The 16,459-nt window shown below is 43.5% G+C and overlaps 1 protein-coding gene across 1 annotated transcript in view; it reads left to right on the forward strand.

The window, feature by feature from the left end:
- CDH20 (cadherin 20) overlaps positions 1-12,696 on the forward strand; it is a 110,408-nt gene extending 97,712 nt beyond the window's left edge. Inside the window, exons 10-13 of the mRNA XM_065752384.1 lie at positions 2,047-2,168; positions 3,891-4,008; positions 10,122-10,373; positions 11,088-12,696. Of these exons, the coding sequence (XP_065608456.1) occupies positions 2,047-2,168; positions 3,891-4,008; positions 10,122-10,373; positions 11,088-11,587 (992 nt within the window). The 3' untranslated portion in view covers positions 11,588-12,696. The remainder of the gene's footprint in view (positions 1-2,046; positions 2,169-3,890; positions 4,009-10,121; positions 10,374-11,087) is intronic.
- The last annotated feature ends 3,763 nt before the right edge of the window (positions 12,697-16,459 follow it).

Here is a 16,459-nt window from a genome sequence, read left to right on the forward strand (position 1 = left end):
CCATCTGCTCTGCGTGGATGATTAGTGGAGGTTGCTGTGGTATCCTCTTGTATGAAAACCCCAGAGTAACTGGAACTTAATAGACTCTCAGGTTTTGCAGTGATCTAAAACTCAGCTCAGGATTCACTGACAACAGATATTTATAAGGCTATGAGAGCAAGGAGATGCTGATCATCTGATAGCAACACAATGAAAAATGATATTCAGTTTGCAATACTTAGAAACGTGAGCTTCATAAAGGAGCTTACTTTATATGAGTAAATAAAATAAAGAGTTCACCCAATCTTCACCTGAAATCCGTTTGTTCCACATAGCTTTTGGTCAGCATTTCAGTTCATTGTCAGAGGGGCAGCCGTTTTCCAGAAGCTTGCTGCCAATAGCTGAGCCATTCCTCATTTCTGAGGAAGCTTCCAGGCTGCAGCAGGGACGTGGGGCAGTTTGAAAGGGAACAGATTGTGAGAAGCTGCCCCAAACCCAACCAATCAACTTGAAGAAGTCAGCAGGGGGAATATTTAGCAAGAGTCAGGGGGGAATCTGCCACACATTTGCATGCTGGAACAGCCTACAAATGCTTTCTGACACATTTTTAGTAGCGAGAACGGACAGTGACATGACAGGATCTCAGCCCATCTGTTTCAATGCTAGTTTCATTTTCAGCCACCGATGGTCACTGCAGTTCCATGTAGATGCACACCGCCACCAAGTCCTTAGAAGCCACCCCCGTAGCCTCACTGCAGGGCTGGAGCAGTCCAATGATGTCCTCCTTTGACTCACCTTCCCACCTCCTCCACCAGTTTTGCACTGTACACGTGCAGCACAATATTTTAATTTAGCTTCAGAGATGCCATAGTTGTGCACTCCTAAAGCTTCTGGTTTCAGCAGCTAGGTGAATGTTACTGAGTATAAATGCAGACGTTCATGTGCCACAATGACAGGTGTGAGAGTGAGATATGTATGGGTATGTGGGAAGCCGAAGGATGAAGTTATACATCAGAGAGAAACAGTATAGTTTAAGAACATTATCTCAGTGACACAATGTAACACACGTGATGGATTCAGCATGTTGAACTTTCAAGAAAATTCCAGAATGTGAGAAAATTATTTTTTATACAAACGCATCATTTTATGCTATAAAGTGAGATATATTTGGAGATAAATGCATGACATGTTCTGGTTCCAACAAGCTTAGTTTTAAAGAAATTTCTAGATTTTTGCTCCCTTGCTTACCTCCTAATCATGATTTTCTTTTTCTCTTTCCTCTTAGAGTTTCATTTTGTCTTTTAATGAGGGAGAAAAGTTGTTCTGGGGCAGAAAAACACAGTAAAATATAGTGTTCTCTGTGGCTTCTGAGTTTGGAAACTGTGAAGAGATGTGAAATGATGTCTGAATGTACTGGGCAAGAGAGCTAATGAACCAGTGGACAGAAATATCACAAATGATGTCATGCAGAATGTAAAATTTTCATTGCAATTTTAAGCCTCAGTGAAAGCTTTTCTGTACCATTTCATGTGTTATTGTGTTTTAACCCCCTGTACAAAAGTAGCAAAAGAACTTGACACAATTTTTTCACGTTCAAGGAGTATAAATTCTGAGAAAAAAAAAAAAAAAAACTGAAATGCAGAAGTACTGTTTGCAGCAAGCTGCAAATAACAAGCCTGTCCTTAAAAACAGCCTCAGCACAACTGATGCTGCTGGTACAGAGGCTCAACAAACAGCATTTCCCAGCCAAAGCTGTGACTGCAGGGCACTGTCTAAAACTTTTACTATAGAAATAGTCCTCTTTGACTGAACCAGGTTGAAGCCTTTTGTATCCAAAGGAATTTGAAAATGATGTGACCGGATGGAAAGCCAGGATAGACAGAGTAACGTTTGCAGCTTCGCTCTGAGTCACACGACACTCAAAGTGACTGCAGTTCCTGATGGGAAAATAAGTGATCAACGTGAATCAGTAGCAAACAGGCTGCTGCAGCTCATCAGCAGAGCAGAGAGCCAGCCCTTTCCCTTGCCACGCTTTGCCTTCCCTCACGTTGTCCTTTCTCATTCCAGACAACCCCTCACAGGTGGGCAGCGTCTCTGTCACAGTGAAAGTCCTGGATGTGAATGACAACGCGCCAGAGTTTGCAAGGTTCTATGAAGCTTTTGTTTGTGAAAATGCCAAAGCAGGACAGGTGAGAAATGCTGGAAACACCGGGGGCTGGCAGGGGGGCAAGGCTGTGAGAAAGCCCATCAGATAGAGTGAGCCTGGAAGATAGGATATGCCTAACCAAACATTGCATCTGAGCTCTTGTGAGCAGTTGCCTGTGCTGCTTTCCAAGGGTGAACACATCGCACTGGTGTGAGCGTTGTATAGAGCACCATTTTCTCTCCCACCGTAGTTTCCAAACTCACTGCACAGTACATTTCACTGCTGAAATAAAGCCTGCCCTTGGGCAAGTGCCAGCAGGCAGGCAGCCAGTGTGTCCTGTAGCAGCAACAATGAGAGGACAAGTATAAGAAATGACACAGAGTCAGCCTGGCCTGTGGATGACCAGCAAGGCTTAATTGTAAAAGACCCTATTTATAAGAGCCTTAAGCACCCCGACTTATGGGAGCTGGACATAATATGCTACATCAACTTCAAAGGGTAGCAAACTGAATCTGTTCTGCTGTGAACTGAGATTACAGAGAATCATAGTTTAGTTAAAACAGGACTCCCAGCTCTGCACACTGTGAGCCTACATCTCCAAGCAAGCAACCATGCCTCTTTGCTTCAACCCCTTTCAAAGCCCCTTGTACATGATCTGCCTGTGTCACACATGGACCCTTCTTCACTGGTGGTACTGACATTTCTGCTGCTGATCGCTGGTGGGAGGCAACCTGCTGTTTCACTGCCCAGGATCTGCAGCAGGGACCTATGTCTCCAAATGCTGATGAGCATAGTATAAGCACACAGATGCACAACTGATTATTTATGAAGAAAAAATTATGGTAGCAATATCACTGCTCATTCAGTTGGGCTCCTCCCAGCTTGCTGTGAAGCAGAATTAAATAGTTACTCACTTCTGGGGCAACCAGCTTACTAAAAATCACGTACAGGATAATTTCATCCTACTAACTTAAGGATATCCATAATAAAGAACATAAAGAATAGAAATCATTGCCCAGACATTTTTCTGGTTTTGAAAGGTCAGCGTCAGGCTGGATATTAGGAAAAATTTCTTTCAGAAAAGAGTGGTGAGGTACTGGCACAGACTGCCCAGAGAGGTGGAGAAGTCACCGTCCCTGGAGATCTTCTAGAAATGTGGATGTGGCACTGAGGGACATGGTTAATGGGCATGGTGGGGATGGGCTGATGGCTGAACTAGGTAATCTTAGTGGTCTTTTCCAACCCTAATAGTTCTGTGAGTCTGTGCCTCTGTAAGTGAGTTGGCAAATCTCTAATCGTATCTTAGTTTCTTCTCTTTGTGTTGTTTTTTGCTCATACTGTGCGTTTGCATTTTCTTTCTTTGTTTTCCACTGACTTTTTGGAAGGAACTTAATAAGAGTGATAAAAGACCCAACCTTGCAAAATGAAGCTGAAAATAAGTATGGGCTTTCTTACAAGCTCCTTAGAGAATGGTGCATTTTCTGAGCACCCTGGGTTCTCAAAATATATGATGATATAATGAAAAGATATAATGAAAGATAGACACATAGGGGAAAATTGTCCGTTATTTGAACCAAATTATCTCTTCCTTTGTTTAAAAGTGATTTCCATGTTGAAAGCAAAATAAAATGAAACCTGCAAGGCAGTTTTATCCCAGGTTGCTTATATTTACGTATATAAATATATATAATGTTAATGGTTTATTTGCATACGTGATGTGTGTTTTGCTTCTCACCTGCTTCCACTTTGTTCTCTTATTGTGCAGCTGATCCAGACAGTGAGCGCCACTGACCGAGATGACCCACAGGAGGGTCAGCACTTCTACTACAGCCTGGCACCAGAGGCAGCCAACAACCCCAACTTTACTCTAAGGGACAATCAAGGTAATCAGAGCAGACATGGACAGTTAGCTACTCTAATTTCTAATATCTGAGTTGGGCTTGAGAGGCTGTGACACCATTTCAAATAATACCAAGTGACACCTGCTCCTTAAAGGCAGTGATAAAATGACATATTTCTTAATACATTTGAAGGTTATATGATATTTTCTTCCCCTTAAATATTCTCTAGCAATAGGTCCCCTTTTCTTCTTCGAGGAAATGTGTCAGTGTTCTGTGCAAATTCAGGTCTCGTGGTCAGGCTGCAGGCATCTTGGATTACTAGAGTGGAAATTGCATTCATTCAGAAGGAGATGCTTAAAGGTAGGCTAGAAACTGGAATGAGGATACAAATCTGAAGGGAATTACACTGCTCTTTTTTGTACTCTTCATGTTTTCTTCCAGGCGCTGAAATGGAAGTTTCTCATATTGTTCCCATCTTTTCCCCTAAGCACTCTTTTTCTTCCTCTTTGCACATAGGGCATGGGGGTGGGGAGAGATGCAAGGCCTCAGGGAGTAATTTGGAATACAGCTACTAAATGTCTATGTAAAAGGTTCCAGCAGAAACTGAAATACTAGTGGGGAGACTCGTGGCAAAGGGCTGGCATTTGTGTATCCTCACCAGTGGAATTAACTTCTTTCAAGGAAGTTTTGGTGGTTTTGGAGCCTGCAGGAAAACTCTGCTGTGAGAATTCACTCACATGACTCTAGTTGGTAGAGGATCTTTGTGGGCACAGTGACACAGAAGTCAGATCCACAGCTGCCTTGGCAGAAAAGAGGAATGACCTTCAATGACCCAGCGCAGAGCACTGAAAGTTGGTGTGATGTCAGTAGGACATCGTGCAAAGTAGCACAAACCAGCAAGGAATTCTACTATAAATGGGGATAGAGGCACCTGCAGCATCCGTGACCTGTCTCCAGGCATAGTACTGATCCTACTCCCACATAAGCACACAAGCCTACTTGTCACACTTGTTTCCATAAGCCCCCATCTGTGCCTCTTGCGAGCATATGAGAGAGTAACCTATAGGCTAATAAACAAGCTTCTTCCATCACTAACCAAATATATCTTAAAAAATGCTACTTGCAGAGCCTGGAGCTCTCCTTCACAGCACCCTAGCACTTTTACATCCCATAATCATTTTATCCTTTAGACTCCCTGAAGTCTCACCACACCATTTCTTGAATTTTTTGTCTCTCATTGTCTCTCTCCTTTTTTACTTTTGAACATATATTGCCAAAATAAATTAGAAAATAAAACACAGCCATTGCTAAAACATTTGGCAGATTAGGCTCATTCCGTCCTGAAGGCATTGTTCTAAAAAAGGAAACAGATAATTCCCACCATCAGATGCATTTTTTCTGTCTAAGGCCATACATGCTGTAATTTATAGTGACAGCAGTGACTGAATGGCCGTGCCTCCTGCTTTCTGTAAAATACCAGTTTTCTAGAGCTACATATCACGAGAAGTACAGGGTATTGTTGGTTGCAAATCCAAAATAAAAATGTGAAGTATTGTACCACTGACTATTTGAAATATACGTGTTAAGAGTTAATTTACTGCCTCAGCAATTTGGAATGTAGTAGTTGTTTCAGTACCAATAATTTATATTTATATTTTCATCTAGGGACCACTGAGTACTACATAAGTTATACAACTTAGTCACAGAGGGCATAGACATACTGCGCGTCACAGAGTGGCAAGATAAGGAACAGAACCTGCCTTTCTCATTGCAGCCTGTGCATCTAACCATCACACAGCAACACTTCCCTGGCTGTGGGAAAATGCTATTCACATTAGCAATTGTGCTAATTACTTGGTTGCCCCATACAGCAGCAAGAAAAATTGCAAGAGGTGAAGCCATTCTGGCAACAATGAAAACTTTGGTTTACAATGAGGAGCAAATAGATCACAGTTTGCATTCTGATGAGCTGCTTTACATATTTCTTTGACCCTTCTTATTACACTCTCTGAGAACTACTTTAGGCTATTCATTCTCCCCCTATCTCTGGCAGACAGAGAAATCTTATTGTCTCCGCATTGTAGACAGAGATCTGGGCCGAAGAGAAATTAATCTGCTTACTTGCCTGGTTCCCTTTGAGTTTGGTAAAAACAGTGGGCAACGGACATGCAAGTATCTGCAAAAACTGAGGCCTGAATGACTTCTCAAGGACATAGAGGACATACACGGTGAAGCTGGGAACTGAACTGAGTTCTTCCTTCTCTTTGTTTACTGTTAGAGGGCGTTGGTGAGCCATCTTTGGCCCACTTCTAAATCCAGGTGAGATTACACTGGGAGAGTTGGCAAAAGAGGCTCGCTGTAGGAGTGGGATAAGCAACAAAATAAGCTTACCAAATATCCAGACTAAACTCTCAGCCAGTCTCCTGTTGGCTTTAAGCTGCTGCCCTCCATTTGAGGGCAACAGGAATTAATGAAGAGAGTCATCGCTTGGATGGGTGCAGGCATCAGTGTCATACCACTGTCACAACCATCAGTGGAAGTTTCTGGAAGTCCTCTCCATTGCATTTAAGTTAAAATGTCAGGGAGGAGAGGCTCTAAGGTTTGCTTTCACAAGCACACCAGCCAGAACGGCCAGGGTAGTGCTGTGCTCTACGGTGCTTCAGCTCAGTGGGGTAGCTAACTGATAACCATCCAATGCTGTACTAGAAGCTGGATGCAAATTGCTGTGCCTTCTTACTGGGCTTTTTCTATTTATTTTTAATATAATGAGGCTCTCATGTTCTCCCAGGCCCTGTCTGTTGACAGCTAGGACTTATCAGTTATCAAATTGGGAAGAAAATATAGCGTGTTCTAGTTTCTGCCATGCTGCATCACATTCTAGCATGTCCTTTGCACTGCAGCAGCACATCAAATTGCATTGGCTTCTGATGAGTCACGCAACAAGCTCTGGCACCAACATATTGCCATTGTGGTGTAACAGGTACAGTGATTCTTTAGGGACGATTTATGTAGATGCTTGCCTAGTACAGAGCAAAACAAAGCAAAAGGGCTGAAACACAATGCTGACAGACACCAAGGGAACCATACAGCCAAGAATATTGAGGACCTAGGTGATAGGATCAGCACACCACAGAATTATATATATATATATATATATATATATCCTTCATATATTTGATAATATATATATCCTTCAATATTTGATTACAGAAACTTGTTTTTCAGTCTGAAAAGAAAAATAATTATGATTAAAAACTCTTGAGATCTCTCACTAAGTGATTTTTCACAATTTGAGTCATATTCACTGCCTGTGATTTCCTCTACAGGCAAAGTATGGCCAGCTCCAGAATAATGAAGTCTTTTTCCTTCACAAAGAGCAGTTTCACATAAAATGAAGGTTTGCTGTCACCTGAGTGGAATTTGTGACTTCTATTATAAGCCGGTTTAAAGAGCATGAGTCTTTCACCCAGGAAAAAGCAACCAAACCACTACAGTTAAGATGACTGAGACGCAATATAAATCCAAACATCTTGTCATTTTCTGTCTTTTGGGCTGCTTTTTCTCGTGCTACAACAGGCCAAATAATGAACAGATGTGTTAATGATAGCTGAGGAGCACATACTGGAGGGCACATAGCATGAAGAAGGAGTGAAAGCACTTGTGTGTGTCCCAGGAGGGGAGCCCTTCATCCAGGATCTGTAGCAGCCATGGGGTGCTGATCTCTGCTGGGTCCTGGGACACATTGGTGAAAATGTGCCTGCATCTGTCACACCTGCTACACTTGTTCAGAGCAGCACAGTCTATTGAAGAATGGTAAAATTAGCAAAAGCTGAAACATCATCAGTTTTAAGCAACCTTAGGGATTTCAGCCTGCATCTGGTGCTATTTGGCAGTTCTTCTCAAAGCCCCAGCTCTTGGGATCCTGTGATTTAAGGATACGCTACAAAGCTGTTACATATTCACGTACAGGCACATGCACACTTCAGTATTTTACACTTCCAGAGCAAAAGCTTGAAATGTCACAGAAGTATAAGACATGAAAGATCCTGAGATTGCTTTTAAAAATGGATGACAAACTGTGGAAGCTCACTCTCAATACTTGCATACACCAGTATCACCTGATGCTGAAAGATTTGCAGCACAAAATAGGGAACTTGCAGCATAGTTCAAATCTGGCAGGAAAGTGTAGAGAGACCATCTTGAATTTGCATACTTTCCATAGCTGGCTGTATAAAAGGCTTCCCATTTCATTCCTAAAGGCCATCAAATAATTTCTGATACTGCTGATTGACCTGCAAGTCAATCAGCCACCACACTGAAGAAAACCACAAAAGATTCAAATTTTAATAGTGAGTTGACATGGAAATAATAAGGAATCATAGAACAATAGAATCATAGAGGTGGAAATTGAACAATCAGTTGTTGGTACCGTGTTTTTTTTCCACAGTCTCCTTGTGATCAGGTTCCTTGCTGTTTCCAGACAGCCAGCTTCATTGTGCCAGCTCAGGAGGACCAGCTGATTGGCATCCTGCATTTCCAAGCATAGCACGTGTATGCTGGAAACAACCTAAAGACACAGCCAGCCAGACTACAATCTCTTTTGAAGTCAGGGAATAGGAAACAAAACTAAGTAGTAAAAGAAACTGCATGAAGCTCAAATCCCCAGAATCCCACAGCAACACTTTGCATGGTCAGGGTATGTCTGCCAAAAGAGAAAAATGATCTTTTGTTCCCTACCTATCTTTGATGGCCGAGGATATGCAAACACGTTTCTAAGATGAGCCAATTGTCCTACAGGTTCTTTTAGATGCCTTGGTGGACCAAACCACATTGGAGACACTCAGCCTTGCTGTTCCCCAAGTCTTTGAGGCCTGAAAGCTTAGAAGTCAGTACAGGCAAATTAACTGACCTCAAAAGGATTTGTCTTGGTGTTTCTGAGATAAGACTTGAGAACAAATTCCTGAATCCACTCTCCTTCTCATAGAATCATGGAATCATAGAATCACCAAGGTTGGAGAAGACCTACAAGACCATCCAGTCCAACCATCTACCTATCACCAATAGTTCTTGCTAAACCGTGTCCTTCAACACAATGTCTAAATGTTCCTTGAATACCTCCAGGGTCAGTAACCCTACCACCTCCCTGGGCAGCCCATTCCAGCTCCTGACCACCCTTTTGGAGAAGTATTTCCTAACATCCAGTCTGAACTTCCCCTGGCGCAACTAGGAAACTCAGTGTATAGTTTGAGGAATCTGTGAGAGAGGGTAGGCAAGAATTCAGACGCCATTGGGAAATCCTGAGATTAAAAATAAATAAATAAATAAATCCCCAATATGAAAGCCACAGATGAAGGAATTTCCCTTGAAATGAAAATTAAAAGCAATTTCCTCTTTGGTCACTCTCTTACTCCTTTGTTACTGTAGCATCATTTCAACCCATTTTGTTTCAAGTCCTGATAAAAACCAGGTGGCAGAATGGGCGAATTAAAGCAGAACAATTCTGACAATGACAACAAAGTATTCTGACTTTTTCTAAAGGCAAAAGTGCTGACGAAACTGCACGTATTTCACTGAAAAAATGTTTAGTTGCACAATTTTCGACTTGCTGCTCTTCAGAATAGCCAGCCATCATTTTTGTTGTTCTTTATTCCTTTGTCTTCTTGTTGCCTCAAGCAGATGCTCATGCCAAGTATCAAAAACCATAAAGACAACCTTAACATGTCCTCAAGGGTTACACACCAGCATCGACAAAATGGTGGCAGCTCTTAAGAGCAATGCCTAGAAAAGGTGCTGAGCAAGAGCAAAAAGGGATAACAAGTTTCCTTCAACTATTCGTTTCCATCCTGCCTTCTGAAAGCTCTTCTAGCTAGAACTGAAGGCTGTGAGTTTGCTCTGGGCACTTCATGTCAGAAAGCGTAAAAGCAGCTCATAAGGTGTGCATGTCTTGCAGGTTTTGAGCTATGGCCTCAGAAGATATTGAAATAATGGAGGCAGAGGCAAAACGCTGATCAGTGACAAATTGATGAAAAAAAAAAAAAAACAAGGAAAAAAAGGGAAGACAAATGCATGTGGGTCTAGGGCTGATTATTTCTAAACCACCTTTTCTGCTGAATATATTTGTTCTTCTTTTCTCTCCATTTATTTTCCACTCATAGACAACACAGCATGGATTTTGACGAGGCGCTCTGGCTTCAGACAGCATGAGCAGAACATCTTTTACCTCCCCATCCTGATCAGCGACAACGGCCGCCCTGTGCTGAGCAGCACAGGCACGCTAACTGTGCACGTGTGCAGCTGCGACGAAGGTGGCATGGTGATGTCCTGCAATGCTGAGGCCTACGTCCTCCCTGTCAGCCTGAGCAGAGGAGCACTCATTGCAATCCTCGCCTGCATCTTTGTCCTGCTAGGTAAAGCTTTGGCTGCTTCTTGGGAGGGCAAGCTCTTCTGTTCTGGCCAGGAGGGTTGCTGATGCACCAAAGGTGAAGGATACAAATGCACGTATATTATATGTAGACACACATTCACACATAAAGGGTCAAATCAAGGAACAGATGTAGTCAGCTACATATGGCTTCAGACAAGTTTGTAGGGATGGGGGAGAAAATACAGCCTGCAAATATTCTGTCAGATCCCCAGTGTCTCATATGACTGCTAAATGGGAAGAGGTATGTCAGGAGGAAGTAGACAGCTGAGCATCTTCCTCGTGTTCTCTCTCCACAAACATATCTCATCTCTTTTTGGTTTTCTTTTTTTTTTGTGTGTTTTTTTTTTTGTAGCTGCAAATCCCAGCTACAAAGCAGGAAAAAAAACATCTTTGTGGAGCTGTGTGCTGCTTCAGATAAGTAGTCATTGATACTTGGTCTAGCTACCTTTAAAGTATCGAGTATCACTCTGCAAATGCCACTGGGTAGACTTGTCCCAAGTGTGACCAAGAGGTAAGACTTAAGGCAAGCTAAGGGACAGAATAGCCAGACCTCAAGACACTAATTTCAGGCAGTTACCTACATCCTTCCACATGCAAAAATCACAGCTCTTTATATCTGAGGGGCTGCCTCGGACATAAAGACTTTGCAAGATCCGTCCTCTTACTGATGGCCCCATGTTTCGGTTGCCTCCCACAGTGCTGGTGCTCCTCATCCTCTCCATGCGGCGCCAGAGGAAGCAGCCATACATCATTGACGAGGAGGAGAACATCCATGAGAACATCGTCAGGTACGACGATGAAGGCGGCGGGGAGGAGGACACTGAGGCCTTTGATATTGCCGCCATGTGGAACCCACGGGAGGCCCAGCTTGTGGTGAAAAACAGGCAGGACATGCTCCCTGAAATAGAGAGCCTCTCCAGATACGTGCCTCAGGCGTGCGTCATGGACAACAACGTCCACAACTATGTGCTCGCCAAGCTGTACGAGGCTGACATGGACCTCTGGGCTCCTCCGTTCGACTCCCTCCAGACGTACATGTTTGAAGGGAACGGCTCGGTGGCAGAGTCACTCAGCTCCCTACAGTCGGTGACGACAGACTCAGACCAGAGCTACGACTACCTGACGGACTGGGGGCCGCGCTTCAAAAAGCTGGCTGAGATGTATGGTGCCACGGACAGCAGCGGGGCCCTGTGGTAACAGACAAGGAATTGCAGAGGGATTCACACCACGTGAGATGGTGTCCAGTTAGATCCATTCTCATCAGATGCTTCCATGGACATGGGTGAGGCCTCCTAAAATAGCAATACTGTGTTCAAATGAGAATGGGAAGAAGAGTGTGAACGAAGGTCTCTCTGGATCAGCTTTACTCAGTTAAATTAAATCATATTTTGAAACAAATGAGAAGCAGAAGGAAGAAAGTTCTTCCTGTTTTTCTACAGAAAAATTGGAAAGCTCCACTCCTGGAATATAACGACATTACTCTCTGTCCCTCCCTCTTTCTCTCTCTTACACATGGCAGCTTACTGAGCTCTTTATGTCTGGGTTCAAAGACCTGTGAACACCAATTGTAATCTCCAACTCACAGAAGACTGGTTCCTCATTGGTTATTTTCCCCCATTATAATGGGAGAAAAAATAAATAAAGACATGCTTGCTAACAAGAGAAAAAAAAAAACACAAAGCAGAAAATTGAAACTGGAATCTCAGAGGGCTCTTTGTAAACTGAACCTCCTTTTCTCTGTTGCTAACAGAGTCCTTTTTTAAACCTTTAGAAACAAGGCTGAGATTTTTTTTTTCACCTGGCTGAGAGAGCTGGGGAAGAGGCTTTGACTTTCTGCTCTAGTTTAATGACTGATCTATGAGTCATTGACATTAATACTAATCCATCTCCTATCAAGTTTGTGTAAATTTATTCTCCTCTTGGCTCTTTAAAAACCATGACACTGCTAAACTGCTCAGAACAAAACCAGAAAATCTGCCTCTTTTGCACTGTAGATGTCTCTTCCACGTGCCAAATGTGAAGATTAGATTCTACCAATGAAAGCCAAATAAATAAAAAAATAAATAAAAATAAAAAGCTATATTTGGTAACTACATGGGTTAGATGGGCTTTCCTAATCTGTGTGAGGTCAATCCAAGGGATGTTTACATACTGTAGATAACCTACTTGAACAAATGCAGTATTATAGACCAATAAATGGATGTAAGAAAATTACATGTATAAGTTTTGTATATTTGTTAATTTTGGTAATAAATATGATGTACTGCATACAGTACAGTACCTTAGCACCTCTTTTAATAAAAGTTAAACAGAAGGGGAAGTCTGATGGCAATTTATTGACTACTTTGCAAGCAGCAGTTCGTGCTTACCTGTGGTTTTATTGTCACCTGCCTCGGGCATCAAGAAGAAGAAATGGTTGGTCAGTATTCCACCAAGGATACAAGCCTTCAATTTGTAAGTTTGAGCAGACTACCTCCTGCTTTTATTGGTGTTGACTTGGACACTGCCCTTAGCAGTGAATCAGCCCATGTGCAGCCCATCAGAGTAGTTAACACTTCTGAACCAAGTAAGTCTGTTGCTCAGCCTTTCCTCACAAAGGAGGTGCTCCAGGCCCTTTATCATCTTTGTAGCCCTCCGCTGGACTTTTTTGAGGAGATCCCTGTCTTTTTTGTACTGAGGAACCCAGAACTGGACACAGTACTCCAGGTGAGGCCTCAGCAGTGCAGAGTAGACGGAGAGGATTGCCTCCCTCAACCTGCTGACCCACTCTTTTTAATGCATTCAGGATGCCAATGGCCTTCTTGGCCACGAGGGCACACTGCTGGCTCATGGCCAGCCTGTCGTCCACCAGAACACCCAGGTCCCTCTCTACAGAGCTCCTCTCCAGCAGGTCATTCCCCAGCCTGTACTGGTGCATGCAGTTATTCCTCACTAGGTGAAAAACCCTCCATTGGTATATCACCCTCCCCCACATTGTGTTTAATACATTCTAGCTGCTCTCTCACACAAAGAACAACTCCAACACCCTGCCTTGACCACCTGTCTTTCCCAAAAAGCACACAGCCATCCATGACAGCATTCCAGTCATGTGAGCTGTCCCACCACATCTCATGATCACAATGAGATTGTGGTCTTGCAATAGCACACAGATCTCTTAACTCCTGTTTATTTCCCATGCCGCATGCAATAGTATACAGACACTTCAGGGAAGCAGCAGGTGCAGGTGTTCCTAAAGGGACACAAGAAGATGCCAGGCAGGGAATTTCCAATGGTACCTCTTCTAAGGAGTCCTCAACAAGATCCTACAGGACAATCCAGAGATTTTTCCCTACAGACTCCTAGAATGACAATATCCCCAAGCTGTTCTCTGTCCCACTGACCTTCACCAATCAGACACCTCTGGGAGTCACTGCTACAGCCACTGATCAGATGGCTACAGGAGGCGCAAACACAGCCACTGATAAGACAATAGTATCTAACCAAATGCTTTCCACTCTCCTGAGAACAGGAAGAGGCCAAGACTTTCCTGTTTTAAAAATAAAATTCTACAAAAATCCTTGCTGAGGGTTTGCGCATTTACTTCTTTGGGTGCTATGGGAAGGCATGAGGGGCAGATGGATGTGACCTTTTCCTTGTATGTAAACACAGCAATTTGTCTGTTGACCAGTGTTTGGCAGGTGATTTAGCTTAGCAATTGGCAAAAACGTGTTCTCCTCCAGTGTCTGATCACAAAAAAGACCACAATCCTGTGGGTCTTTCTGTGGAAATGCAGATGTGCAGGAAAAAGCAGGCAATGAATTTCTGCTGAATTCAATTTCACAGATGTTTCCTCCAGAAACATCTCTAGAGTATCCACTATCATGCCAAACACAGGTTCACAGGGTAGGCTAGGTTGCAAGAGACCCAAAGAAGCTCATCCAGGCCAACCTCAAGCTAAAATGCACATTCAGGTATTATGAACCTATTGGCTTTCAAAAAACCTTCCAACTGTCAATCTCTATAACACCGTTTACAGCTAGAAAGCTTTTTAAAACAATTACTTGCTTTCTCCTCTGTTTAAATACAACGGTATTTATTTTAAAAGGACTGAACACAGATACCACAATGTACATCATAGATTCATAGACTTGTAGACAGCATCCAAAGGGGAAATCCAAAGCTGGTGAAGGAGGACAGGACTTACAAGGAGCAGCTGAAGTCCCTGGGTTTGCTCATCCCAGAGCAGAGCTGAGGGGAGGCCTGATGGCGGCTGCAGCTCTCACAGGGAGCGGAGGGGCAGCGCTGAGCTCTGCTCTGTGTGACAGTGACAGGGACAGCATGGGGCTGCGCCAGGAAAGGTTATTAAGGAAAGGTTCTTCACGGGCAAGGTGCCAGACACTGGAACAGGCTCTCCAGGGCAGTGGTCACAGCCCCAAGCTGACAGAGTTCCATAAGTGTTTGGACAGTGACCTCCAAAAGACAGCCAAACTTTCTAGTAGTGCTGTGTTGAGCCGGGAGTTGGACTTGGTGATCCTTGTGAATCCCTTCCAATTCAGGCTGTTCAATGATTATATGGACCTGGAGATTTCCCAATGCTGTGCATGCAGTGAAGAAAGCAGGGCAAGTTCTATGAATGGCCATGGGCAAGCAATTAGCGGCTCCAATGATTTCCCTTCCTACCATCCAACTCTGCCTTGCCTAGGAAGGCTGCATGACCTGTCATCTCATACAACATCGGTCATCACACGTAGCCTCTGAGTACCAGCTGCTTGAGATGTGTCAGGAGCCCAGAACTTTTCAGAGCAAAAAATACAGAAGACTGCATAATAAGAGCTAACATCATTCTTTATGGCGTAAATTTTCCTGCAATACTGAGTTTCATTTGCTGCTGCATCAACCATTTATCCAGCTTTATTAGGTCCCTCTTGGTTTTGTCATTTCTTCTCTACCTTTTATTGGTCTTAATCATTTTATGCCAACTTCCCATTTGCTGCCAAAGTATAGAATCTCCTTAGATGATTCATTAAAATCAATAGTGACACAGATCCTTGGGGGATATAAATATTACGTTTTTACCACCTTGAAACACAATTTACTAGGCTACACCAGAGTTTTGTCTGGTGAAACCATCATGTAGAGCAAACCAGAACCTGCCTCACTGCCTGCTGCTGACTGCAGCTTCCAGGCACCACCAGACCAAGAGGGATAGACAGATCCCAGAGGTCTGCCCTACACACACACCACATATTACCTGTGCTGACCATGAGACATTTAAAAGAGGCACAAGTGATGCCTGACAGGCTCCAGGAAACTTCTGGTACGGACAAATTCAGAATTGAGATTAAATTGCATTTGCCCTCGTGCTGCCAGGGCCTTACTACTGAATAGCTGTCAAACTCGATCACTTCAGTTTCTGCTAGCTTAGTTACTCGTTAGCCCAGACATGTCCAACCTGCAGCCCACAGGCTACATGCAACAGCAACAGTCAAACACCAACGTGCAATTGGCATTGCCTGTGCTGAAAGTAGGACATGGGGAAGGTACAGTGCAGTGCTGACTCAAGGGAGGATCAGAGTGTTGACTACAGTTGCCTACTGGAAGCATGGAAGAAGAAACTTATTTTCTCACAGGGACTCAGTGGTACAAGGACAAGAGCCACCAGGCTCATGCTGGAGGATGAACAACACTCATTTAAAGAAGAGGAAAAACTGTCAAAATGAGGATGCTCAGACAAGGAACCAGTGCCTGGAGAGACTGGAGGTCTCTGCCATCCACAGGGTATTCAAACTTAACTGAGCTGCACTGAATCAGATCCACAGAACCAACAATTAATCTCTAAATATGTCACCTGCACCAAAGGCCTTCACAACAAAGGATGAGCCAAAGGGAATAAAGCTATGAATTGACTGAGAAAAGACACATACCCATGTTAGTCCACTGAGCAGCTTAAGAGTTGATACTGCATCCTGGGGTCTGTTCAAGATATCCCAATTTGTGCCTGCCAGGACCTGCAGCACTCAGAAGAGGAGGAGCTGTCTTTCAGTCTGTGCCCTCTCTCAGGGTAATGCATATACCACCAAAGCACTCCAA

This window comes from Cyrtonyx montezumae, unplaced genomic scaffold, assembly GCF_038088225.1.
Source record: "Cyrtonyx montezumae isolate F1298 unplaced genomic scaffold, pur_monq_1.0 scaffold_8, whole genome shotgun sequence".
In the NCBI taxonomy this organism is placed as follows: Eukaryota; Metazoa; Chordata; class Aves; order Galliformes; family Odontophoridae; genus Cyrtonyx; species Cyrtonyx montezumae.